General features: G+C 35.5%; 2 protein-coding genes and 1 long non-coding RNA gene across 6 annotated transcripts in view; 1 reads left to right on the top strand and 2 right to left on the bottom strand.

The window, feature by feature from the left end:
• Positions 1 to 1,158: 1,158 nt before the first annotated feature.
• LOC125646098 (oxidoreductase HTATIP2-like) lies at positions 1,159 to 22,556 on the bottom strand. Its single transcript, XM_048872248.2, has 8 exons — positions 22,425 to 22,556; positions 19,838 to 19,937; positions 9,849 to 9,949; positions 7,866 to 8,058; positions 6,584 to 6,691; positions 5,711 to 5,848; positions 5,546 to 5,607; positions 1,159 to 2,570 (listed from the first exon to the last, which is right to left on the bottom strand). The coding sequence occupies exons 1-8, from the start codon at positions 22,550 to 22,552 to the stop codon at positions 2,369 to 2,371; spliced, it is 1,032 nt and encodes a 343-aa protein (XP_048728205.1). The 5' UTR covers positions 22,553 to 22,556; the 3' UTR covers positions 1,159 to 2,368.
• Positions 13,601 to 19,728, bottom strand: LOC125646106 (uncharacterized). Its single transcript, XR_007359574.2, has 2 exons — positions 18,603 to 19,728; positions 13,601 to 14,422 (listed from the first exon to the last, which is right to left on the bottom strand). It is a non-coding gene; the product is annotated as an uncharacterized LOC125646106 (long non-coding RNA).
• The window catches only part of LOC125646097 (nicotinate phosphoribosyltransferase-like), a 25,408-nt gene continuing 19,133 nt past the window's right edge, over positions 21,491 to 27,765 (top strand). The window contains exons 1-4 of one of the 4 annotated variants that reach the window (XM_048872246.2): positions 21,491 to 22,277; positions 23,545 to 23,715; positions 24,390 to 24,600; positions 26,797 to 26,927. In XM_048872246.2, coding sequence (XP_048728203.1) covers positions 22,244 to 22,277; positions 23,545 to 23,715; positions 24,390 to 24,600; positions 26,797 to 26,927 — 547 coding nt within the window. In that variant the 5' untranslated portion in view covers positions 21,491 to 22,243. Of the gene's footprint in view, positions 22,278 to 22,608; positions 22,760 to 23,271; positions 23,448 to 23,544; positions 23,716 to 24,389; positions 24,601 to 26,796; positions 26,928 to 27,765 lie in introns of those variants that run through there. The other 3 variants (XM_048872245.2, XR_008796192.1, XM_048872247.2) reach the window with 3 other exon arrangements.

The raw sequence follows: 27,765 nt of genomic DNA, 5'->3' as shown, positions 1-27,765 counted from the left end.
GTGTTTATGTCTCTCAATTGGTTCGATACACAAGAGCATGTAAATCGCTGCATGTCCTGGATATGATCAGTTTTTATATCGAGACAGGCTACTGAAAAAACAAGAGGTACTGTGAGCAATGCTCACTAAGAATACCCCCCGCTTACCTCAATCTCCCAAAGGGTGTTGGTAATAGGTAAAACTTCTGTATTATGATCCAAAAGGTATCTAGGAACACAACATCTCCATGCGATGAAAAAAGCCGTTAAAGAATTTAAATGGAAACCATATTGCTACTTTGATGTCCAGTGCGCGTTGCCTTCGGCCTTTTGACCCCAAAATCGATAGGGAACATCTTCATCCCATGGGTAGTCCATATGTATGATATGGTGACTGTAGGTGGAAAGGATAACGCTTTAGAGCCCGGAAACCATATTGCTACTTCGATGTCCAGTGTGCTTGACCTTTGACCTTTTGACCCCAAAATCGACAGCGAACATCTTCATCCCATGGGTAGTCCATATGTATGATATGGTGACGGTAGGTGGAAAGGATAACGCTTTAGAGCCCAGAAACCATATTGCTACTTTGATGTCCAGTGCGCTTGACCTTTGACCTTTTGACCCCAAAATCGATAGGGAACATCTTCATCCCATGGGTAGTCCATATATATGATATGGTGACGGTAGGTGGAAAGGATAATGCTTTAGAGCCCGGAAACCATTGCGTCTACAGACGGACGGACGGACAACCCGATTCCAGTATACCCCGCCCCCCTCCCCACAACTTGTTGCGGGGGGTATAATAAGTTGATATTACAGGGGTTTCAACGGTCTCGTTTTAAGTTAGCATTTCGCAAATTCTGTGGTCATTACAATGAAATACATGTTATCACTAGGTCGAATCCTATCTGATGTGTTACATACCAATTGTTACGCCGTTCTTTACACACATACTGATTTTGACTACGGATTACTCCGTTTACCTGATCAAGGTATAGGGCTTACGGCGGATGTGACCGGTCGACAGGGGATGCTTACTCCTCCTAGACACATGATCCCACCACTGATATATCCAGGGGTCTGTATTTGCCCTTCTATTCTGTATAGGATTTTTTGAGAAAGATAACTATTCGTTATCTACATTTGTTCATAATAAAAATAACATGCATACAATAAATAGCTTAGCAATAACTTTATTTCAGATAGCAACATCTTAAAGACCATTAATTTAATACAAAACAGAATAAACATGCACTTTGCAGGTATTTCATGTTTCCTAACGACCGAGTTGTGTGCGTAATATTCTGCCAGAATAATTTTACGAATCAAATCAAATGACTTTTATTTAATGTAAGACAAACATGTATACCATAAACAGAAAAACGGTAGCTATAATGGGCTATTTGCAGATTTATTTACGTCAACGGTTTATGCAAATTGATAAATAAATGTATATTAATAAATAAAATAGATTCAAAATATAAGGAAAAATAACATTCAACAAATCTATACAAATTGCCAGGACTACATGTATGTCTGGTCTTGAAATTTCAATTGTAAATGCTTTTATGCCTTTTCTTTAATTCTAATATTCAAAACTATAATTTTCACGTCAAACAACGCTTCATTCCACAGGGAAAACAATTCTTTTTTTATTATACATGTAGATATATTCAAAACGTCGAGTCCTGTGCTTCATTCGTATCTCGAGAGGGATGTTTAACAAGATACAATCAATCAATCAAAAATCTGGTAAAATTCAATCAACTGCGACAAAACTAAACGTCGATCTGTAAACATACATTGGTAATCCACAGTTTGCTTTATCAGATAAATGATCCGGAAAACTAAGATGTAACAGAGGACAGACGAAGTGCACACTCCTCTCCCGGGTGAAAGGGGAGGGGCGTACGTTTCAGGCGTGGCTTGCGACGATGGGGACTTGTAAACATAAATCTTTTACCCGATACTGAACAATAAAACACTATACGTGTACATTTACACGAGAAATCCCGAGAGTTAGCCTATCAAAATTCTTGCTAAAATTGCGAGAATACCTAGCTGATTTCCAAGACTTACTTTTATTTATCTATTCATTAAGAAAAGGGGTTGGGATAAATATATCGATATAAATAAATCTAGAATATATTATATATATATGTATGCATAGGAACATCTTTCTTAAGTTTTCACCTAAACTCGCTAAATATCCAGAAGCATTCGTCATACACAGAGCCTGGTAATTTCTAAAGCACCATGTGAAAAAAGTAATTTTCAGCAAAAGCTGAAAAATGTACACGTAGTACTTAGCGTTAAAATGCACAATCATCAATAGATTCCAAATGAACCAGAGATGATTCAGTTTATGGGATTCAATATATCCACGTTCACCCAGCAATATAGTGAATAGTTTTGTTTTCAATAATCTCTACAGCGCCATTCGGCTGGCAGGCTCTTCTCACCATTGCTAATGCCAGAGTCTCCGTCGGTATCGCCAAGTATTTGGAACAGCAGCATATGCATGGCGAAAGGCAGCAAGCGGCAAACTTTTCACCGATTCTTGAATCTTCTCGGTCACATAATAAACTCCTACAAATGAACAGTTATCCAGTGTTTTATTCTTATTCGGGTAGGGGGCGACACTGATGCTTGTTTCATATATTTTGTAAGCTATCTTATCTAATCACACAAGGACTTCCAAAAAAGTAGGTCACCGCTACAATCCCTCTATATTTTTGCTTTTCTCCATTTTACCGGAAAAAACCCTTCTTGTAACTCCTACCGGTTATGCATAGGGTCTAAATGACTCAACACTTCCGGTTTGGCGACCACGATGTGTTACACACACTGTCTTTGGCTATTAGTATTCTAGTGAATCTTGGTAGCAAGCTTTCTTCTTTTGTCTTTTTGAGTTAAATACTATTTCGTTTTGATATAACAATTTTATTAATTTTCTAATTACTGTTAAACTTACCGAAATGTGGTCATATTAGTATTTCGTATAACAAAAACCACGTGAAAAAGTCTGCAAATGTAAGTTGTCAGTGTCTGTCATATCCAATTTTATCCAATGAGAGCGCGTGTAACACTTCGCGGTCGCCAAACTGGAAATTTTGAGTTATTTTGAGTAAAGGCAATGTAGCATTTAATTCGAGGGCCAGAGGGGGTGAGGTAAAGGAGCCTATGGGAGCTAGAAGAAGGGGTATTCCAGTAAACATTGTATGTGTTTGTTAGACACTAAAATTGAAATTGGAGAAAGATATAGATAATATAGAGGGATTGTAGCGGCTACTTTTTAGTCCCAAAAGATGTAGAACCTGTACTGTGTTATTAAATAGCATAAAGATTACCACTTCCTCTCTGTTGTGATTGGTAGAAAATGCATGATTTTAAGTTTTCTTACTTTCCATTGATTAAAAATGCCGTTCTATCCAAGGGAGATAATTCTCTGTGATCTACGTACGAATAGACAATTTAATAAGATCTTCAATCTTTAAAAAATGACACAACGATCAAGAAAAATGAAAAGAAGAGAAAATTGCAATTAATGAAATTGACAAACAGCTCAATTACACAGTATTTATATGATATCATTATACAGAGAAATTATTTCATTTTTTGCGTATTTTTTTTTTAAACAGAAACACGTGTTGTTAATTGTTTGTGTTTTGGGAATTTTCTATTTGGTGGGGCCAGTCTCTACAATATATGTAGTGTTTTGTTGCGTTCAAGATCGAAACATCTAGCCAAGATGTAGGTCTATTGTACGCACAGTATGGATTAACACTTGTTATCCCTACGTTGAGCTAGCCTAGATGTTCTTTCAAATTCGTAGCACTATGTCTAGCACGACGTAGCCGATACGACCTTGAGCACAGCCCCAGGGGATAACGGGGACAATGCTACAAGCACATCCAAGGCTTGTGTGAAGTGTGGCGGAATCATCCGAGGATTGCAGGTTGGTGGCTAACAGCTGTTATTTAAGATGTTTTAATAGCCGCCAGTACATATTCAGATGAATTCGGAATTTTCTGATTCTACCTGTTAAGGATAAAGCTATACATAAAAGTATGTGTAACTTGGCTGCGCTCGCCCTTAAATCCGCCACTAAATCTATAAATAAAACTACACATGCACCCTGCTCGCCCCAACACTGTAAACATATGACTGTATTAAACTGGATTGTTGTGTGTTTTTTGTAAACCGTACATTAAATGTATGGAGCGCCAAATTAACATAAACTCAAATAATTGAATTCAATTATTTGAAGATAGCATCAATTCATTTGATGCGTGCAACAATTTTATTAAAGATCTCTTCAAATAATTAATGATATCTTCAATTCTGAATTATTGCGCGAATTAAATGAATTGATGATAGAATTAATTCTTCTGCTGAATTGACGCGAGCTTTAATTGAATTAATTATCTCTTCAAATAAATTAATGACATCAACAATTGAATTGATGCGCGCTACAATTCAATTAAAGAGAGCAATAATTGATATAATGTGTGCATTAAATCAATTGATGAGAGCAATAATTGAATTGATGTGCGCATTAATTCATTTGATGAGAGCAATAATTGATTTAATGCGCGCATTAATTCAATTATTGCTCTCTTCAATTGAATTATTGATATCTTTAATTCATTTGAAGAGAGCAATAATTCTTTTAGAGAGAGCAACTAAATAATTAAAGATATCTTCAATTCAACATATCCACAATTGAATTAATGATCTCTTTAATTGAATTGTTGCTCTCTTTAAAAGAATTTATGTGCGCATTAATTCCTTATACAAAAGCATTGTAAATAATTAAAGATATCTTCAATTGAATTAAAGAGATCATCAAATTATTTATACCGAGCTCTAAATCAATTATTGCGAGCAATATTTCTACGAAATTGATGCTCTCAGCAATTGAATTGAAGAGAGCAATAATTGAATTAATGCGCGCATCAAATCTATTATTGCTCTCATTAATTCAATTGATGCTCTCATCAAATGAATTGAAGAGAGCAATAATTGAATTAATGTGCGCATTAAATCAATTATTGCTCTCATCAAATGAATTAATGCGCGCTTCAATTCAATTATTGCTCTCATCAATTGATTTAATGTGCACATTATATCAATTATTGCTCTCTTTAATTGAATTGTAGCGCGCATCAATTCAATTGTTGATATCATTAATTCATTTGAAGAGATAATTAATTCAATTAAAGCGCGCATCAATTCAGCGGAAGAATTAATGCTATCATCAATTCATTTAATGCGCGCAATAATTCAGAATTGTAGATATCATTAATTATTTGAAGAGATCTTTAATAAAATTGTTGCGCACACCAAATGAATTGAGGCTATCTTCAAATAATTGAAGATATCTTCCATTATTTGAGTTTATGTTAATTTGGCGCTCGATAAAGAAATAACTTGCGTTTTGAAATGATTGTGAAAAACAAAGTTAAAATCTATATAGAGATGCAGTTTTGATTTACTATACTGAAACACTGAGAACGTATAGGTGTACTTCAAATGTGTTGTAAGATAATATGGCAGCTTACCCGGGCCGAAATATTGATAAATGTTCAAACTGTAAATTCTGTAGTTCTTCTTCGACAAGTCCCTAAAAAACGGATCAACTGTTATCTGATAGCTTATATATACTGTCTTTAGAAGAGTTATGTTACGAAATCAGTTAAATCAATGATAACTTAGAATTTAATTACCTTTGTTTTCGTGTAAAAGAACCAGCTGGTTTGGTTGCTCCCCATTGAGGAGACGTGGAGAAAATGTTTACATCCTTTGGCCTTGGCAAGCTCAGCTGTTTTTATGACATAATCATGGTCAACTCTTATAAAACCATCCTAAATAAGAAATTAGTCTTTGTAGTTGAACATCAATTTGTTGTACTTTACAACATGTTTAACGACACTTAATATTTTAGAGACCGCGAGTAGAGTAGCTCAGTGGTAGAGCGTTTCACTGCGTGACCTGCAGCTCGTGAGTTCCAAGTCCCGCTTGTGTCAAACCTAAGACTTTAAAATAGGTAGTAATTGCTCCTACGCCAAACACTTGGCATTTAAAAGTGAGAATCACGAGGTCTTAATTTAAACATATTTTATTGACGAACTCAATAGGATCGGGCAACAGGCATAGCTTTAAAAACGGAGGTCTTGTGTCGCGACACGCGTTGGCACGATAACGAACCCCCACAGCTACGTACGGTCCCTGAGCGCTAAGCATAGGTCTAAATTTGTGGTACTTCACCTACAGCTGGTGGCGTTTAAATACCAATCAAAAATTCTCGACAGATTAACGTAATAACAATCAACCAATCATACTATAGACCGGTGCACCTGACCTAAGACCCTGGTCACGTGCTAATGACATCACACTACATCAGGAATGGAACCCACAACCAATCAATGCTGTACGCTGAGATTCAATTTTCGCTAGCTAGGGGTTCTAATACGCTGTATGGAAAGTAACGTTTCAGAAACCACTGGCTAACACGAATCCGATCATCAGCGTCACGCTGCACCTAGCAATGAGAAAGTTGGGATGAAAATCTGACATGAAAATAGTTTGATCTGCCTTACTTTTCCACTTTTCCCTCGAGTAGTCCCCAAACAATTGAAACCAATATCACATCCTGCGAAAACGTTTTCATGCTCTTCCAGACGATCGAAGTCTACGATTTTCTCTTCCTGAAAGTGATATAGAAGTACATGTACTATATCTAAAGATACTATTGAACATTCCGTCCTGTTTCAAGTTCAGCTTTCATTAGATTTTTTGTCTTAAAATTTTGATAAATCCCGATTTTCTGATCGTCGTTAGTCCGTCTCCCTGAAATCTGTCTGTGAGACTTTTCTTATAATTGGAACACCTTTTAAATTTTACAGCAATGATACAGTTGGGATGCATGAATGGTGACTTGAAGACACTTTCAATTATACTTGTTTCATACTCAGTACTGCAATTCATCTATACGAATATAGGGGATGCCTATAGGTCAACGAACACACACACACACACACACACACACACACACACACACACACACACACACACACTCTCTCTCTCTCTCTCTCTCTCTCTCTCTCTCTCTCTCTCTCTCTATCTGACACACACACACACACACAGATGTATATAAAATAGGTATAGGCCTACACTATATAAATGGAACTTGCATGCGTGAAACATTTAATAGGATGATTGACTATAAAATTTACAAATATAAACGTGCAATCAAACTAGCTACAATGTACATCAAAATACATTTCGTTTTTGAAAATACATAAAGGTTAGCTGCAGAACTGTAGCTCTCTGAAAAAAATATTTTTGACATAACAGATGTCAAAATATTTTTTCAGAGAGCTACAGTTCTGCAGCTACATAAAGGTATGACCTGCGACGCTGGCATACTTCACGAAAAAAAAGTCCCATTTCCGAGTAGAAGGTGCAATATATTATTATTAACCTTCTCTGTGGTCGTTGCTGCCCTATCGTCACTGGCAGACGGTAAGGGTGAGAAGACGTCACAATACCTAGCTGAAGGCCATTTTGAGGTTCGGATTTATTATTGCCCTTGTTGGTGAGGAACACATGTTAAGTAAAAATAGCCACTACTCTGTTATTTCTGCACCGATTTTGATGCGGTTTTTTATGCTCAACTCAGTAAAGAAAATACGATTTCATTGCATAGGCTCTTTAAGGAACTATCTTCATAGAAGGGAAATAGACCTTGTAAAAGAAGTAACAGAGGTGACAGTTGTTATCAGGAGGATAACAGTCAATACCTAAAATATCACACGTCAGTAGAGTGCAGTTTCGACAGAGCCTGTACTCATTGAACAAAGCTTTTTCTGTTGAACTTACGAATTCGTTTCCGAGTTTTTCCGTGACGTTAGTTTTACGTCGTCCAATCAGCAGGACGCGGCTGAAGGGTTTCATCACAGACAGAGCCTTGATCAACTCTTTTCCAGTCTCCCCCGTGTAACCAACCACGAAAGCCACATGACCGTCTTGACGAACCTTGACCAGATCACTGTTGTCTGTAGCCATTCTGCAACTACAGAAGCAAGACAACATCAGTGTTAATACAAGTACCTCTACTTAAGCTCATGAACAGCAAGCTTATCTCTATTCATCTTTTCTTCGTATCCATAGTTCTGTCATCACTTGTCAAATACATGTAATTATGTCGACTTGTCAGATCATTATGTTGACTTGTCAGATCATTATGTCGACTTGTCAGATCATTATGTTGACTTGTCAGATCATTATGTCGACTTGTCAGATAATAAAACGTTGAAAGGTAACCGTAAAAATGTTTTCACACTCAAAATCATGTCAACCAGTAAGATTAAAACATTTGAAAACTTTGTATGTTTATCTCAAAAATCTATGATTTAGTTTTGTAAATACTTTTTCACTACATGTATATTGTGTATTTGTACATACATACTCTGACCGTATTCGTACTCAAATATATGTTTATCTAATGTACCATATATATAATGTGGTTTGAGCGAATAAATTCACTTGAACTTGCCACCCACTTACAATATGTAACAACATAAGATCTGACCTTACGTCCACATAACAACCTGACAAGTCGACATAATGACCTGACAAGTCGACATCACGACCTGACAAGTCGACATAACGACCTGACAAGTCGACATAATGATCTGACAAGTCGACATAATGATCTGACAAGTCGACATCATGACCTGACAAGTCGACATAATGATCTGACAAGTCGACATAATGATCTGACAAGTCGACATCACGACCTGACAAGTCGACATAATGACATGACAAGTCGTCATAATGATCTGACAAGTCGACATAATGACCTGACAAGTCGACAAAATGACCTGACAAGTCGACATAATGATCTGACAAGTCGACATAATGATCTGACAAGTCGACATAACGACAAGTCGACATAACGACCTGACAAGTCGACATCACGACCTGACAAGTCGACATAATGATCTGACAAGTCGACATAATGACCTGACAAGTCGACATAAGATCATTATGTCGACTTATCAGATCTATTTGTTATCAGATGATTATGTTCACTTGCCAGATCGTAATATAAGAAAGTTCTCTTCCACACACGTTTACGTTCCGTTTTCATTTTCGCCTCGCTATATATGAAGATCGATGCTTTCACTTTGGTGTTTCGAATGGCAATGCAAAGGCAAAAGATTGAACGGTGAATGTAAGACAAGCGCTTTGTGAACGGTGAACGCATGATTAACGCATGATGAACGCTTTGTGAACACACGATGAGCGCTTTGTGAACGGTGAACACAAAACTGAACAGAGAATGCATGATGAACGATCGGAAAATCAAATTTTAAAAACACACAACAGGACGCCACTAATACCGACCACAGTAGCAAAACAATCAGAATAAAAGCACGTTAAGGAATAATGAAGGCGCTGCGCCAGACACATGTATACATATTCCCTGACATTACACAATAGTTGAATTGCAGTTTAAAACACATCGCTTGACGACAAAAATATCATCAAAAACTACAATCAATTTTCATTTGCCACTGTTTTTGTCTTTTTGTCATTGATAAATATTTGATGTTACATTGTTCATAATTCTCGATATTAACTGTCACCCCGGTAAATGACCTTCATATAAAAATCTACACTGAAAAAGAGACAACATTTAAATTACGAAATACGAGTTATAAATGTCTGGTTTGTTTATTGTCCTGAATATGAGAGGAATGGAAGCATGTGGTAATCTTTAAATTGTCCCATGGTTCTGTTGTTTTCATGACAAATTAGATATTCTTTAATTAAGGAAGTTCCACGCTATACACTCACCTTAAATTCCCTCTGTTCTGTCGACCTCCTAATTCTATTTGTCCTGGAAAATGACTTGCATGTTTTACTCCACCCAATATCCGAAGTACAAACTTTGGTGCCTAAAAAAGAGATATACCAAAAGTTTCAAAACAGCTGAGGATTTTCCTCAAATTTATGAACATGTGTCATGCAATATAACTTAGGAGTTATCTGAGTGAAATAGCTATACTACTATACGGCGCATACATACATGTAATTAACATGCATCTACAAGCACACAGTGAAGTAAGAGTTATTCCTCTTTTCTTTTGACCCCTCAGTCGGGTATGGCGAGAAAATGCTTATTATACAATCTTGATTTATATGCAAAAATCTTTATTCATAGTCGATAAATCTTGGTATATATTTATTGTGATATATATTCGATAAATCTTAATTTTGTTACTTGTATGCAAATATCTTAATGTTCATTCGATAAAATTGTTGTTCATATGCTTAAATCGTGATTTATGTTAGATAATCTTGATAATCATATGTTTAAAGGAAGTCAACATATTTTCATGTTTCTTAATTATCTCCCCTTTGAAAAAGGTGTTACCCTTCCTTTGAACAATTTTGAATCCCCTTTACCCAAGGATGTTATATGACAAGTTTGGTTGAAATTGATCCCGTGTTTCTGGAGAAGGGAAAATGTGTAAAGTTTACAGAGAGAAGGACGGACGGACTCCAGACAATCTTAGAAGCTCACTAGAGTTTATAGATCAGGTGAGCTAATTATGCAAAACTCGTCGGTCAAATCGAGCCGACTCAATAATCACCTTTCGTTCAGCTTTCCCGTGATCTTTGTTGCCCTCCCGTCACTGAAAGATGACAAGGATGAGAAGGCGTCGCAATGGATAGCTGCTATAATTTTGAGGTTCGAATTTAGTATTGCCCTTGTCAGTGGTGCGGAACACATGTAGTCTTCACAAACTACCTTCAGAAAAGAGACATAGATCTTTTAGAAGCAGTAATTAACAGAGGCCAAAGTTGTTAGCAGTAGGTAAATTATAGCTGACGGAAGAAACGACAGGTGAAGGGATGCTGTATGACAACTGAAATTGCTGCAAAGTGTGACCCGTTGCCATATGATCCAAGAAGACCAGGGCGTCAGCAAAACCTATCACACCACCCACTGAACGGCCCCTCGGAGTTCTACAGAGTTTAACTAATCACACCACCCACTGAACGACCCCTCGGAGTTCTACAGAGTTTAACTTATCACACCACCCACTGAACGACCCCTCGGAGTTCTACAGAGTTTAACCTATCACACCACCCACTGAACGACCCCTCGGAGTTCTACAGAGTTTAACTAATCACACCACCCACTGAACGACCCCTCGGAGTTCTACAGAGTTTAACTAATCACACCACCCACTGAACGACCCCTCGGAGTTCTACAGAGTTTAACTAATCACACCACCCACTGAACGACCCCTCGGAGTTCTACAGAGTTTAACCTATCAAACCACCCACTGAACGACCCCTCGGAGTTCTACAGAGTTTAACCTATCAAACCACCCACTGAACGACCCCTCGGAGTTCTACAGAGTTTAACTAATCACACCACCCACTGAACGACCCCTCGGAGTTCTACAGAGTTTAACTAATCACACCACCCACTGAACGGCCCCTCGGAGTTCTACAGAGTTTAACTAATCACACCACCCACTGAACGACCCCTTGGAGTTCTAAAGAGTTTAACCTATCACACCACCCACTGAACGACCCCTTGGAGTTCTAAAGAGTTTAACTAATCACACCACCCACTGAACGACCCCTCGGAGTTCTAAAGAGTTTAACCTATCGTACACGGTCCCAAATACATTTATCTAAAGTATATCTTACAAGCCTTTAAATCAAGATTTCAAACATGCTAGTAGAGATAAGCCAAATCAAGACATTTGGCACATACACTAGTGTAGAGCCAGATTAGCACTGCGTCCGTCTGTCAGTCTGGCCTATTAGTTTTCCGCCATGCCTGCAGATACTCACTCACTTGATATTTGGTAGATTGCTTTGCCATAACAAGTTACAGATCAAGTTCATACTTGCAGATATTCATTTGATATTTGGTACATTGCTTTACCATAGCAAGTTACAGATGAAGTTCGAATTTTGTTTTGTTTTGATTAAAAAAATTAATGCCAATACTCAGTTTTTCTGTACACCCCCCCCCCCCCCCCCCCCCCACTCATGCTAGCAGACATTCATTCAAATTTTGTACATTCGTTTACTTCTATTTCAAGTTAGAGATCAAGTTCGAATTTTGTTTTGATTTTTGCTGAGGTATAACCCCAAGACTTAAACAAGAGGCCCATGGGCCACATCACTCACCTGAGTCACCTTGGCCCATATCTGAAGACTTTCCATATATATTTGCATGTAAAACCTTAGTCCTATTATGCCCCAAACTACCCTTTGCAACTTGAATCTACACTATGTCAGAAAGCTTTCATGTAAATGTCAACTTCTTTGGCCCAATGGTTCTTGAGAAGAAGATTTTTAAAGCTATTTTCCTATATTTGTATGTAAAACTTTGACCCCCCCCCCCCTGGGGGGGACCATGATTTGAACAAACTTGAATCTGCACTATGTCAGAAAGTTTTCTTGTAAATATCAGCTTTTCTGACTCAGTGGTTATTGAGAAAAAGATTTTAACTATATATTTGTATGTAAAACTTTGATCCCCCTTGTGGCCCCATCCTACCCCCGGGGGCCATGATTTGAACAAACTTGAATCTGCACTATGTCAGAAAGTTTTCTTGTAAATATCAGCTTTTCTGACTCAGTGGTTATTGAGAAAAAGATTTTAACTATATATTTGTATGTAAAACTTTGATCCCCCTTGTGGCCCCATCCTACCCCCGGGGGCCATGATTTGAACAAACTTGAATCTGCACTATGTCAGAAAGTTTTCATGTAAAAATCAGCTTTTCTGGCTCAGTGGTTCTTGAGAAGAAGATTTTTCCTATATATTTGTATGTAAAACTTTGATCCCCTACTGTGGCCCCATCCTACCCCAGGGGCCTATGATTTGAACAAACTTGAATCTGCATTATGTCAGGAAGTTTTCATGTAAATCTCAGCTTTTCTGGCTTAGTGGTTCTTAAGAAGAAGATTTTTAAAGTTTTCCCCTATATATTTGTATGTAAAACTTTGATCCCTCCTTGTGGCCCCATCCTACCACCGGGGGCCATGATTTTAACAAACTTGAATCTACAATATGCCAGGAAGCTTTCAGGTAAATTTCAGCTCTTCTGGCCCAGTGGTTCTTGAGAAGATTTTTAAATGACCCCACCCTATTTTGTAATTATCTCCCCTTTGAAAGGGACATGGCCCTTCATTTGAACAAACTTGAAAGCCCTTCACCCAAGGATGCTTTTGGCCATGTTTGGTTGAAATTGGCCCAGTGGTTCATGAGAAGATGAAAATGTGAAAAGTTTACAGACAGACGGACGCCGGACAAAATGTGATCAGAAAAGCTCACTTGAACCTTCGGTTCAGGTGAGCTAAAAATTAATGCTAACATTCAGTTTTCTGCAAGATTTTGTCATTTACTTCTAAGGGAGTGGAAGAAATTATTGCTTCTTTTATTGTTTAGTACATTTTTCTAGGGGTGCTCGCGCTGGCTGCCCCCCCCCCCCCCCCCCCCCCCCCCCCATGCTGTTCTGTATCATATCATGACCTGTAGCAGAAAACACCAGAAACCAGATCAACACACCTTCATCAATAATTTAATATTTATTTCATAAATATATACTGCAATAAATTCTTCAATGGTAACAATAACCAACACTGGTATTTTAAAAATTACAACACATATTGGACTCATTTTTACAATTTTTCCTCCATGAAAAGAATATCTTTATGTATACAGCATAATTCTGGCCATGAAAACTACTTGTCTGCGACAGAAGCAGTTTTCTTTCCTCTCTATGCATGTGCATTGTACTTATATAAATATGGCTATAAACATATTGCACACTGAGTAGACACATATATCAAAAAATGCAAAGCCATGGCATATTCAATGACAAGAATTAACCAAGGAGAAAGTCAGCAGCCAACCATCTCTGATAACATCGTAATCATCAAACTAAAAATAATTCACAGGATTCCTATGGATGATGACATGTAAGATCTCTCTTTCTCTCTCTCTCTCTTGTTCTCTCTCTCTCGTTCTCTCTCATTCAATCAATCAATGTCTGAGTGATCCAAACCAGTACTCTCAAATAAGATAATGAACAAAACCTGCCTACCGGTATATAGAATTAATAAAAATCAGTCATCCATGATCATGCAATAACATACAAGCAGAGGAATTCAAATTCATATAAATGCCTCATATAATATGTCACATCATCGTCATCCTCATCATATCCTCATCGGACAAACATTGTTGTGTTGACTTTAAGTGTTCTGTCTGTAGGTTCCCATACCCACAAATCTCCATGTCCTTTAGATGGCCACACAAATATAGTGTTTGGGGAACACTCAGATCCAAACGGAAGCAATTCTTCATAATCATTCTCTGAAAACTCCAGCCTCTATTTACAAGGGAGAAAAAAAAAATCAAAATTTTTAAAATACAGTACTACGATTTACTGTTAAGTGATCCATTTTTTGCAACTAAAGACCTTTACTCCAATTATATACAACAGATGTCAGACAATAAGAAATCTTTGAATGAACATGAGGCCCACAGGCCTTATAAGTCACCCGAGTAGTAATTAAAAGTATCATTAGCCATAATGGCTATGAAATCTAGATAGAACTTCTTGTTCTGGACAAAACGTGATTAGAAAAGATCGAGCTAAAACTGGATGTTAACTTATTTCTCTTCGTGTTCATCAAATATTTCCTTTATAACGGTTATAATAGTTCATTGTAAATTTGTCCAAAGTTATAGTGGTTCCATGGCTGAGTGAAGAAGAGAAATTGCTTGGCAAGTGAGGAACTGCAGGTTCCAGCCTGAAGGTTGCCAACTATTTTCTGAATTAGAAACCGCAGGTTCCAGCCTGAAGGTTGTCAACTATTTTCTGAATTAGAAACTGAAGGTTCCAGCCTGAAGGTTGCCAACTATTTTCTGAATAAGAAACCGCAGGTTCCAGCCTGAAGGTTGCCAACTATTTTCTGAATTAGAAACCACAGGTTCCAGCCTGAAGGTTGCCAACTACAGTATTTTCTGAATTAGAAACCGCAGGTTCCAGCCTGAAGGTTGCCAACTATTTTTTGAATTAGCGGAGTTGTTTCAGTTTACTCTTACCAGATGAAAAATTGAAGGCAAAAAAAAGAAAGCGTGATAACGTATGTTTTTCTGTGAAATTATTAGGATATCAATATATAGGAAGAAACTAACAGGAAGCAGAATAATTGGTGATAATTATAGGGGGTTTTAACAGTAATTGACCGGATGGGAACTTTGCTACACGTATGTTGGTAGATGGTGTTATGCAGAGGATGGCGTACTGGGGTTTTACATAGCAAGGAAAACCTCAAAACTGACAAAGTTCAACAACCTGTAATTTTCTCAAAAATGAAAAATCAAAATCCGCTCATCTATTATCGCTACACAAAAGTTTGTGTAGCAGTAGTAGATGAGCGGATCAAAAGATCCAAATTTAATTAGATTGTTGTAAAACAAGAAGGTCCTCACATGAGAACTGGTGGTGGTGGTGGGGGGGGGGGGGGGGGGGGGGGGGGGGAGAGGTGTTTTATTGATAAATATAAAGCTTTGAAGTTTCATTGTTTATAAGAAACAAGTTAAAACACAAAGGTGCAGAATGTATCATGGGGAATATATGGAAACCCCACAATACAAACAAACTAGACATTTATCTCTTAAATCATCTTAAATATGACTAAAAATACATGGCCAATAATATAACACTCCATATCACATCAAAGATCAATCATTCATTCTTAACACAGAGCATATATATAGCTAGTGCTAACTATTACAGATGTTCCTCAAACATCCACAATTTACAAAGTGGTGCAATATTCTGTTCGATTAAGTTCAATATACGCTTAAATAAACAACAGTATAACTTTCACTTTATTTCCTTGAGTCATAAGAGATTAAAGCATTATCCAATCAAAATCAATGGAATCTCGAGTATACTCTTACCCGACAGTAATTTTGACCATGTCAATTTGTTAAGCATCTCAATAAATACATGTATCTGTGGTATAATTTTAAATCTAATTCATTGAAAAACAAGAAAGCATTATCTGATCAAACTAAAGGGACATGAACGTGTGTTGATATCAGTAATTTTGACCAAGCCGATCAAAAAAGCATCCCAGTAAGTACTTATGACTTTCAGTCCATTTCATAATAGAAGAATTCTGTAATTGACATTTTTAAGTATTATCCAATCATAATTCAGCGCATGTGTTTGCACATGTTGTAAGTGATTCTTACCACACAGATCAGTAGAGAGTCCCAAAAATATACCTGCAACCTAAATTTCAACACGTTTCATAAAAACGGCATTGGATTCTAGACATGTTAAAATCATTTTGACTCTTGGAATTTACAAAATTGTTAAGAAAAGTAATTAGTCATAACTAACAGCAATATCATCAAATTTATGCAAAGAGGTATAGCGCATTTGCTGACGATACGGCCGACTCAGAAATCTAAATGGAAAACACCGGTTTCCAATAATAGACTGGCGTGTTATATTTAAATATAAGGCCAATGTTTTTGATGTTTTGTAACCAAGATAAATAACTGCCGCAGTTTAGCATTACTGACATTTATATGAGTCGTTCTTTACTTACTAAACCATTTCCCTATTTGGAATGATAAACAGTACAATATTTTCATAGACCTGTTCATTCATATTACACAACAACCCTTTTACATATGGCATTACTTAACTCACTGTTCTGACATGACTGCAGCACCTTTAATAGATGTCATCAGTTCATTTGCCTTTGGTTGATAATTCGAGTGTTTATCTTTGCCTAAATATCATATGTCAGTTGCTACAGGAGTTTTTATTTATTCATTTTTTTTTTTTTGAGAAGTCAAACTGTATAACAGTTCTTTTTCTTCCTTGACTTATTTTTACTTTAATATTACATGCTGTGCATTTGTGTCCTTTTTCTTGTAGTATTTGTTTAGCTTTTTGTCAGCCACATTACAGTTTGAAATTCCTGTGCACACAGGAACATGTTAGTGTAAACAAGCGGAACTACAATTTATTCCCTTTCTTTAAGTCGTAACTTGCAAATATTAGAAGTTATGATGAAAATGACTAATATTTGTTATAATATATGTATCACATATGAACCAAAAAAAAAAAAAAAAAAAGACCCCAAAAAATGAAAAGCAAAAGAAAAAAATTTAGATTGGAAAAATATTGGACTTGAACTCGGGGAATGTATGGTTTAAGTGTAAGATTACCGAGCACCTAAACCACTAGGCCACCCAGGCTTGCAAGTTTTAAGGTTTAACTTTTGACAGGTGCTATATCTCAAGGTAAATTTTGAGAACGATTTTTTCATATTTTAACCATTTTAAACAAGAGGACCACCTTAAACCAAATTTCCTCAAACGGACTTATATACAGTCATAAGCAGGTAAAACAACTTCAGTGTTTTATTTCTGGTTTAAGGTGGCCTTTTGCAACAGTTTGCAAATTTTTATGCCCATTACGTTACATCTACTATATACTCTATCTTTATTAAGTAATTTGGGTAAACACAAGTATAAACTGACATTGTATAGCAGAATATTTGTAAAAAATGATATTCAAGAAAAAGGCATTTATGTTGGCGAAATTGCATACCAAGTGTGCTATACCTCTTTGCATTAAATTTAGTCACAACTAACCTAAATAACCAACCAAAATTTCATATTTCAAGTATGTTAGTTGCAACTATTCTAACTAACCAAAATTCTATCTACACATGTACAAATATTGGGTGAGATGGTTTTATAAATTAACACATAAGCATGCACATACTAGCAAATAATTAACCAATATCAAACAATAAGGGTTACTAAGATACATCTAGAACAAAATTTTTAAAATGTTTTGATGAAAAACAAATAAGATGTCATTCAAAGAATGGCACATTTCCTATAACTAATCTTTACATAGGCTGTGAATATCCTTCAATTCTCTTTATTAATGAGTTATAATTGATGTTTTAGTATTATCCCATCAAAACAAAGCACACATGCATGTTTGTGCAGGTTGGTGATTATGACCATGCCAATCAGTTTGGAGTCTCAAGATATACCTATGATACTTGTATTTAAATTTCAAACAATTTGATGGAAAAACAAACAAGTTAGACTGATTCCAAAGTTAAGTGTACCAAAAATCTAATACTCGTGCATGTACATGCATGCATGTTCAGAGAAAATGACATTCATTCTGCACATCTACCATCATCCTAAAAAGGTTTCATCTTAATCCCTTGTGTAGTTTCTGAGAACTATCTTGAACAAAAAAAAATGCTGGAGAGAGAGAAAAAAATAAACAAACTAAACACAATATGTTCCCAAACTTTGTAAACAATAAATACCCCTCTTTGTTGTTTTATTGGGTGATGGAGGAAGCAAGCATTGCATTAGCAAGTTAAGCAGGGTTTTTTTCTGCAAGGATTACTACCTTCAACACCCAATAAAACAGTTCAAAGAAAGACAATTTATTGTTTATATTTTTATGTACCCTTTATAAATATGAACTAGATTTAAGTACTAACCTAGCCAAAAAACCCTTTGACCTTGTCGATGCTCCATATTTGGTAATGATTACTCGGCAGGTAGTACTAAACAAGAGTACTGCAAATGGTACATAATATGTCTGTGAAAATGCTTACATAGGGTGTTTTTCTTAAGCCATAATTTGTATAGCTTTGCTTCCAGCAGTATCAGCCATCACCAGGCTGTGACATACTTCCTTAAGTTTGCATTGTATGTAAAGGGTCTCAGCTTAAAACTCTTGACAGGAAGTCATTCATCTTCGCAAGTCAATTGTTCGATTCGCTTATTTTGTTACACCCCTATTAACTTCCTCATTTGAAGTTGTGTTAATATTGCTAAACCCTGTGATTTGCTAATCCATTCACTTAAGATTGCTAAACCCTGTGATTTATTAATCCACTCACTTTAGATTGCTAAATCATGTGATTTACTAATCCACTCATTTAAGATTGCTAAACCCTGTGATTTACTAATCGTCTTTGATCCCCTATTGTGGTCCCATCCTACCCCCGGGGGCCATGATTTTAACAAACTTGAATCTGCACTATGTCAGAAAGCTTTTATGTAAATTTGTACTTTCCTAGTCCAGTGTTCTTGAGAAGAAGATTTTAAAGATTTTCTCTATGTATTTACATGTAAAACTTTGATCCCCTATTGTGGCCCCATCCTACTCCTGAGGGCTATGATTTTAACAATCTTGAATCTGCACTGTGTCAGGAAACTTTCATGTAAATCTCAGCTCTTCTTGCCCAGTGGTTCTTGAGAAGAGGATTTTTAAAGATTTTCCCTATGTATTCCCATGTAAAATTTTGATCCCCTATTGTGGCCCCAACTTACCCCTGGGGGCCATGATGGGAACAACCTTGAATCTGCATTATGTCAGAAAGCTTTCACATAAATTTCAACTCCTCTGGTCCAGTGGTTCTTGAGAAGAAGATTTTTAAATGACCCCACCCTATTTTTGTGATTATCTCCCCTTTGAATAGGGCATGACCCTTCATTTGAACAAACTTGAAAGCCCTTCACTTAAGGATGCTTTGTGCCAAGTTTGGTTGAATTTGACCTAGTGGTTCTGGAGGAGAAGATGAAAATGGAAAAAATTTACAACACCAGCAACGCCAACGGACAATTATGAACAGAAAAGCTCACTTGAGTCAGCGGCTCAGACAGGTGAGCTAAAAACAATGTCTCCCCTCTAAAAGAGGGGAGACATAATTAATTTATTAATACTGACCTGGAATTCTCTGTAATCCAGATAGCTCTGTAAAATTACAACACAGAGTATCAGAAAGCAGAAGAACGCTCGAATCGCAGCACACTCACAGTCCCATCCCCTACAAACAGAAGTATAGTATAACACACAGTCCCATCCCCTACAAACAGATGTATAATATAACACAGTCCCATCCCCTACAAACAGAAGTATAAAAGTATAATATAACACACAGTCCCATCCCCTACAAACAGATGTATAATATAACACACAGTCCCATCCCCTACAAACAGAAATATAATATAATACTCAGTCCCATCCCCCTACAAACAGAAGTACAGCATAATAAAATTAGAGTATTGTAATCAAATTCTATATCAGTACTCAAATTGCAGCAAAATTGAAGAGAATTTGAAAATCCTTGAAGAGTAATTTATCACCAAGTGGAATATCTCAACTGTCTCCAAAACTTTATGGCATGTGCTTCCTCACTGTAGTATGTTCTTTGTAATAATAATAATAATAAGGCCTTTATTTATCCAGGATTACATATTTAGCGATAACGCTAGTTTTCAATATGGTCCTGCATATAACATACATACAGACAGATATTAGAAAAATAAACACAGATTAAAAGAAGTAGAATACATATAAACTTAAGAAATAATTATGAATGTAAGATAAATAGAATACAAAATGAAGCTTAAAAAGTATGGTGATAATCTCTAAGATAATTTCTCTTAAAACACGCAACACTCGTTGAGTTTCTTATATTTTGACTCAAGGCATTCCACACTGTGCTCCCTGAAATGCTGAAAGATCTTCTATAATATTCTGTTTTTGCCCTGGGTATATACAATATATTTGAATAAGAATTTCTAGTTGACTTCATTATCAAATATTATTTACATCCACTGTCTGTTTTTTACTGATAATTTTATTGAAATCCATTGTTTGTCATTTGCAACAACGAAGACACATTTTGTTTCCATCTAGTTAGATTCGGTTCTTTAGTGCTGTCTGCCTGCATATGAATATATACATGCCACTACCTGCTTTCCAGCATTGTCAAAAATATATTCTATTTTCTGTTTTACCTTTTATTTCAATAAATTTAAAATTATATAATAAATAATGCTTACTTATATAAGCCTACATGATGAGTTATTTTATGCATTTAGAGTTTGTCCTTCTTGGACTATATGGAGATAAATCAAGGTCAGGTGATTTTCAGCTAAAAATTACTCACAAGTCAAAAATAGCTATATTTTACATACTGGAAAGTTTTTAAAAAAAAGAAAAATACTTGGAAATAAGAATATTAAAATGCTTTCCTTCGGTTTATGTTAAAAAGGGTACAAACATTGCAGGGGGGAAATGCGTGACCATGAACTATTATGCTTTTTTTTTCCTGCCATGTTTGCATCCTCCATCGAAATTTCAATTTTAAACCTAAGAAATCTTGAATTTCATTATCTAATCATATCATTATAAATTTCTTCATATACATTGCATAATATGGCATGGTGAGCTGTCTGTAGGAAACTTATAAAGCCCAATATGTTTAGCTCTTTTCAATATGGCTAATTCCAAGAAACAACTTTTCTACCCAAACAGTCATATGATTCATATGCCAAAGACACAGGACAGTACAAGAAGTTAGATTTTAGTGAAATGTGTGTTCACAGTGCACAAACATTATACTGCTGTCCAATAACAGACATTACCTTAGTGTGGAGACTAGTGCAAGATTTTTTATACTTTTTTTTTTTTTTTTTTAAAGTTGAGCGACTCATTTACAAGTGAACATTGTGATGCACGGAACTCGATGGATAAATCTGCACGGACTTCTTTCCCCTTAGATTTAAATATGTGTTGCTTATAAATCATAATAAATTAAACAAGAGGCCCACATGCCACATTGCTCGCCTGAGTCACCTTGGCCCATATCTAAAAAAAATTCCCTTTATAAATATAAACTCGCACCTGTAATTTAAAAACCTGCAATAAATAAAAGTTCCCAGGATTCTCTGTTAATAATGGGATTGAAAGCATAAGGGTTTCCTAAATCATATAATGTTCATGCACCTTATTAATATTATTAGATGTAAGGAAATTGGCCTAGCAGTAAGCACAATGGGGAATTTTAAGAAAAAACCGATGGCGATGAGACATAATTCTTACATTACATTTAAAATATTCTGGATGACCCTTAGTTGATCATGATAATTATATGAAACGTAATACAAAAATTTGGAATTTTCTCCTCAACAAATAGCAAGCCCAAAGTATTTTTCGTATATATCACATTACAACTTAGCAGACCAAAATGCACCCCATGCAACTCTAACCCTCACTCAGGAGTGCGCGTGAAGAATGTGGTTACTGAACTGATTACGTCACAATATTACAAGCACGGTGAGTGTCATGGCGAATTTCGCAGGAAAAGTATTACTAACAGGTTAGTCAATTTGCGTAATAAGTCACATTATGATATCCTGGCCTACTGAACACGACATATGTGACCTTCTTGTCCTCTGCCCTGGTTTGGCCATTTGGTTAAAGACAACTTTATTTGGTTTATAAATTAACATAAACAATTGCCTACTGCGGATCCTGTTTCAATGACTGCTTTGGGACTTGGCCTGTCCCTGGTAAATTTCCCTGTATCGTTTCCTCTTCGTTTGACAAGGAATCTCGAGAATCTTCATCGCCGTCTGCACAACTGTCAGCCATTAAAATTTTCAAGCACGTAATGAGTTACCGCCCTTTACTAAAACAAACTCTCGGAGCACTTCTAGAATTATCAATTTGCGCGAATGTGCGATCGCGATAAACGCTTTCGCTAGCGGATAGCAACAAAGATGTCTGCAAGTAGTGAAACAAATTTTTCCCGTGTGCTAAATAAAGAGCAGAATGGAGTTATTCAAGCCACCTTAACAGGTATTCTTTGGATTAGTTAATATGTCTTCATTTTCTTTGAATGGGTTTAGTGACAAAATATAGAAAGTGAAAGTAGAATGACAGAATTGTAGAATGCCTAGACACAGCTGATGTTTAGTTTAAACAGTTGAACTTAACATTAGATTGATTGATTTCCGCATCGCAGGCTGCGATGGTATTTCGAGCAAACACTAATTTAAAAACCAGATCAATAATTTTCAATGGATATGCTTCTTTTAACAAATTCAGTTGCCGCGAAGATAACGACTCTGATTGATTAGGGGTTCTCGGAAGAGAAATTGAAAGTTTGCAGAATTTTAATTTGCATAAGCAATTAGCATCATAGATGAGAAAGTCTAAACGATGTTTATTGGATGCGGTAGCTATGTTTGCTGCAGTTAAGGGAAATATTTGTCATGGGATTTATATATCCTTTCAATTATGAGTTCACCTGTCATTGCATAACATTGAAAACTTATAATAGGTCACAATGAAGTTTGTTAAATCTGGATGACGGATAAGTCAAATATATCATTTAAAGTACACATGGGCCTACTCAGTGTAGAAGTCAGGTCTATGAATGTTTTCAATCATTCATCTTCATGGACATTTATATAGATAGCATTTATAATTTATGAACAAGGAGTCCTTAGCATTTGAATTTGCAAAATGAATCTTTATATACTAGGTAATTTGATAAAAAGTAGATAATGCTTAAGTTGATTTTATTTTCAATTCTTTATGCTTGATATGATTATGATAAATTTGTCTTTTTCCTGTTGTAGACTTGTACCAGATAACCATGGCTTATGCTTACTGGAAAAGTGGAAAAAGGAATGAAATGGCAGTTTTTGATCTCTACTTCAGAAGAAATCCTTTTAAAGGAGAATTCACAATATTTGCTGGTCTTGAAGAGTGTATCAAATTTGTGAAAAATTTCAAGTTCTCCGTCAGTGGTTAGTAAACTAAAGTATTCAGATCACTGTAGTGAATGTATATATATATATGAATAATAAGGCCATATGATAATTTTAAGCTGTTTTAACTTGTATCATAATTCAGAGTATGAATTTTAACAAGAAAGGCCACCTTTAAAAAATGTTTGTTTGCCCTTTCCCAACCCAGCATTTAAAAATTGGATTGGTAGGTAGGAAAATATTTTTGGAATTTAATTAAAAACAAAGTGACATAGAAAACATCTAAAGTTTGAGGGGTTTTTTGGTTGGCATTTTTGGAATATCTCTTGACTTCACAGTGGGGGTACTAAGGCATCACAACTTGCAATTTCTGAAGAACTGTTTTGTTGGCATTGTCATGTGGTATGTTATTGCTGAAGCTAGTCATTGTGAATTTAATAAGGACCACAAAGATGCTTTACATGAGGTCATTTATTGATATAAGCAATTCAATGTCAGATCAAGAATTACCAGATGTAAAATTAAAACTGATGTCAAAGAGGGTAAAAAATTTCAAAATGTGAAAAAAAGTTATCATTTCTTGGACACTTAAAAAAGTTTGAGTCAGGTGGTTTTTTGTCATTTGGGAGACAGGCAAACAAGGAGTTTTTTTTTTTATAGGTGCTCCACGTAATTTTGACTTTATAAAAATCTTTTTCACTTTTTAAAAACAGATATCAACTACCTAAAGACTGTTCTACCAGAAAATATTGAGAATGAATTTTTTGATTATCTGCAAAATCTAACAACTGATGAGGTACGGCTCATTGCAATAGACGAGGGGATGGTTGTGTTCCCTAAAGTGCCCCTCATCTCCATAGAAGGACCACTTCCAGTTGTTCAGTTAATGGAAACACCTCTCCTAAACCTCGTTAATTATGCCAGGTAACCTTGTTAATTATGCCAGGTAACCTTGTTAATTATGCCAGGTAACCTTGAATTACAAACCTCACTGCACATTGATTATGTAATATGAAATGTTCATGAATTAAAATTTCCTATTTATAGTCAAATGACAAAAAGTCAAGCATGTTTAATAATAATTCATCCAAATAGCCTGGTTGTGTATGAGAATATTAGGAAATGATTCATAAGTGTATTATATGATATAATATATATAATGAAAATGGTATACATGTAATTCATTTTAATGAGTAAATTTTAAAGAAGCATGCTACAGATATATACATTTTGTACTTAGATTGCAAAAGAAAATTTTCATACAATTATTATTCTTCCTATATGTCCTTGGGCTTAAATATGAGTCTGAACATTAGATTTGTAAAAGACTTGGCAGTTGTATGTTCAACATGTATGCAATCTCAGATTTACAGAGATCAATCATACTGCTTTGCTTTTTTTCTTAGGGCTCTGCCATGTGGTGGGTGCCCTACAGTAATCACTCCGTCTGTCCGTTAGTGCCTATGGAATACAATAACTTCAGTTTCCTTGTTAAAATTTTCATATATTGTGTACATGATGCTTGAATTAAGCAGAGAAGACCCCTTTTTGATTTTCAGATTTATCAACTTTGTCTTTACATAGTTATGGGACTTAGAATTTTTAATATCAATAAGATAATAGCACATTCTATGACTTGCAACTTGAGATTACTTGAGAAGATTTTCATTGAATTTTTTCTATAGTAATCTGTCCATCAGCACTTTCTATGACATGTAATAACTTAAAGTTTCCTTAGGAAATTTTCATAGATTTTACTTTACTAATTTACTTTAATTAGGCAGAAGCAAACCCCATTCTATTTTTAGACTTATCATGGATATAGGTTGTGAATTTTTGAATTTAACAACAGATCTTGCTGAAGGATATGACACCAGGAAACTAAAGGGGGAATCTGCTTCAGATTCGGATTTGTACAATTTCAAATGAAAAGACATGCAACATTAAAAAAGGAGATACATGGAATTTTAAAAGTTGTGATAGCATTGATTTTGTTGTATGTATAGTTTAGATTTGAATTTTGAAGACATCCTTGCACCTGGAGCTGACCACAGTAGAAGTATTAAGTTTGGATAGAGATATATCATGGAGGAACTCTTCTTATTAAAAACATGGAAACGATTTGTGAATTACTCAAACTGATAACTGTATGCTAAATTTTCAATGTTTGTATGAGGTAGATTGAAAACAATCAGCTGTATACACATAAACTAAATTAAAATGGTGCCATAATAACAAATATTACATGGAAAAATGTAATTTCAAAGCAATGAATTGAATCAGACAGTAGAAAAGGAAATAATTTTATAGTGTTGCTGAGTGAAACATACACCAGAAGAACCTCTATAATGGTCAGTGTACTGATGGGCCTCGAGTAGTAGGAAAACTTTTACAACAATGTTTTTAGATTTAATTCCAGGTATTTTTCAATCAATCATACAGAGAAAGGCATTGTTCTTGGCCCAATTTTACAAGATTGAATTCCTTGGAAAGGAAGGTGACTTGAGGGATGGTATTATGGCCCTTGGGCCTCTTGTTACAGAGTTCTCAGTACATAAATATTTTTTTGAGTTAACAGCTGCAAATATGGGACTCAAATTAAGGAGGTACTCTACATTGTCATAATGGCTGACTTCTTTTTAAATCATGGATGAAGATATAAATTTCAGCAACCTTTGTCTATTCATTTCAAAAGTCATTGCTTAGCTCAGTAGCTCAGTAGGTTAGCACGTTGACTGCTGAATTGTAAATCATGGGTTTGAGTCCAGCAGGGGTTTTAAATTTTTCTCAGATTGCTTTCTAATAAAACTACACTTTTTGACTAAATAAAGTAAATTCGAAAGTTTTTAATTTCAAAATATTGTTTCACATATCCTCCACTTTTTATCCATCAATATAAAATTTCTCTGGTGTAGCACTCCTCTTAAAATGTAATCAAATATCTTGTGTAGAAAAATTGCTTAATATATATAAGATATTCCTGTTAAGACTTAACTTGATTTTGATTAAAATTTGAAAAGAAATTATTCATACATACCTATAGTGGTGTGATATTTATTAGCTTTCTTATAATAGTAAGATGATGACATCATGTTACATTGTCTGGATGTTATGTTGTAGCTTGGTAGCAACTAATGGAATTAGATTCAGACAGGCTGCGGGCCGAGACAAAACACTACTGGAATTTGGACTGAGGCGTGCTCAGGGCCCTGATGGTGCCTTATCCGCTTCTAGATATTGCTACCTTGGCGGTCAGTACAATTAATTAGAACATCAATTTTATTTGATACATTTATTCAAATCCTTTTATAGACATAATAATTTTGTAGTCCCCCCTCCCCTCCCCTCTTTATCTATCTTCAGATATTGATATCTTGATGGTCAGTAGATTTAATTAGGACATTGATTTTATTTAATACATTTGTTTATCATTTTAGGGACAACATTGATTTTGGAGTACTATTAATGCTAACATTGTATTGATTTTAGGAACACGATTAACTTGAGTACATAACAAATAGGATTGTGAAAGTAGACCAGTATAACCTAGGGTTTGATTTTACCATTATCCTTGTGTGCACTTTGTGTGGGATCAGGGGGTTTATTGAATTATTATATCAGGCATATTCTACATGAAAGGGGACATTTTAAACCCTCATATCTTTATCATTTGATAACAAACAATAGAGTGTAGTGTATTATTCCAAAGCAAGGTGATTTGGTATTTAGCTTTTGAAATCCTTTATTCATGTATATTTCTCTTTGTGTTGTTTTGTGTTTAATTCCTATTGTAAATCCAAAGTTCAAGGTTGAATATAAACTGTGTGTATGATTATAAGGCAATTCTGTCCTAACCTAATAACTTTCAAGATGAATTAGGTTCGAGGTTTCAATGCAGTTAAATATGATTGTCCTATATATGCCCCCCCCCCCTCTTTTTTTTTTACATCACCTAAGTCATTCAGGTGACCTATTGCTATTGGTCATCATCTGTCACGTGTAAACAATTGAATATTTTTGACTTCTTCTGTATAACCTTTCTAATTTTCCCCCCAATTCTGAATACATAGTTATGCTAAGCATAAAATC

Source organism: Ostrea edulis, chromosome 6 (assembly GCF_947568905.1).
Source record: "Ostrea edulis chromosome 6, xbOstEdul1.1, whole genome shotgun sequence".
NCBI classification, from domain to species: Eukaryota; Metazoa; Mollusca; class Bivalvia; order Ostreida; family Ostreidae; genus Ostrea; species Ostrea edulis.
Note: the sequence above shows the minus strand (reverse complement) of the source record. Positions and strands in the feature narration are given on the sequence as shown.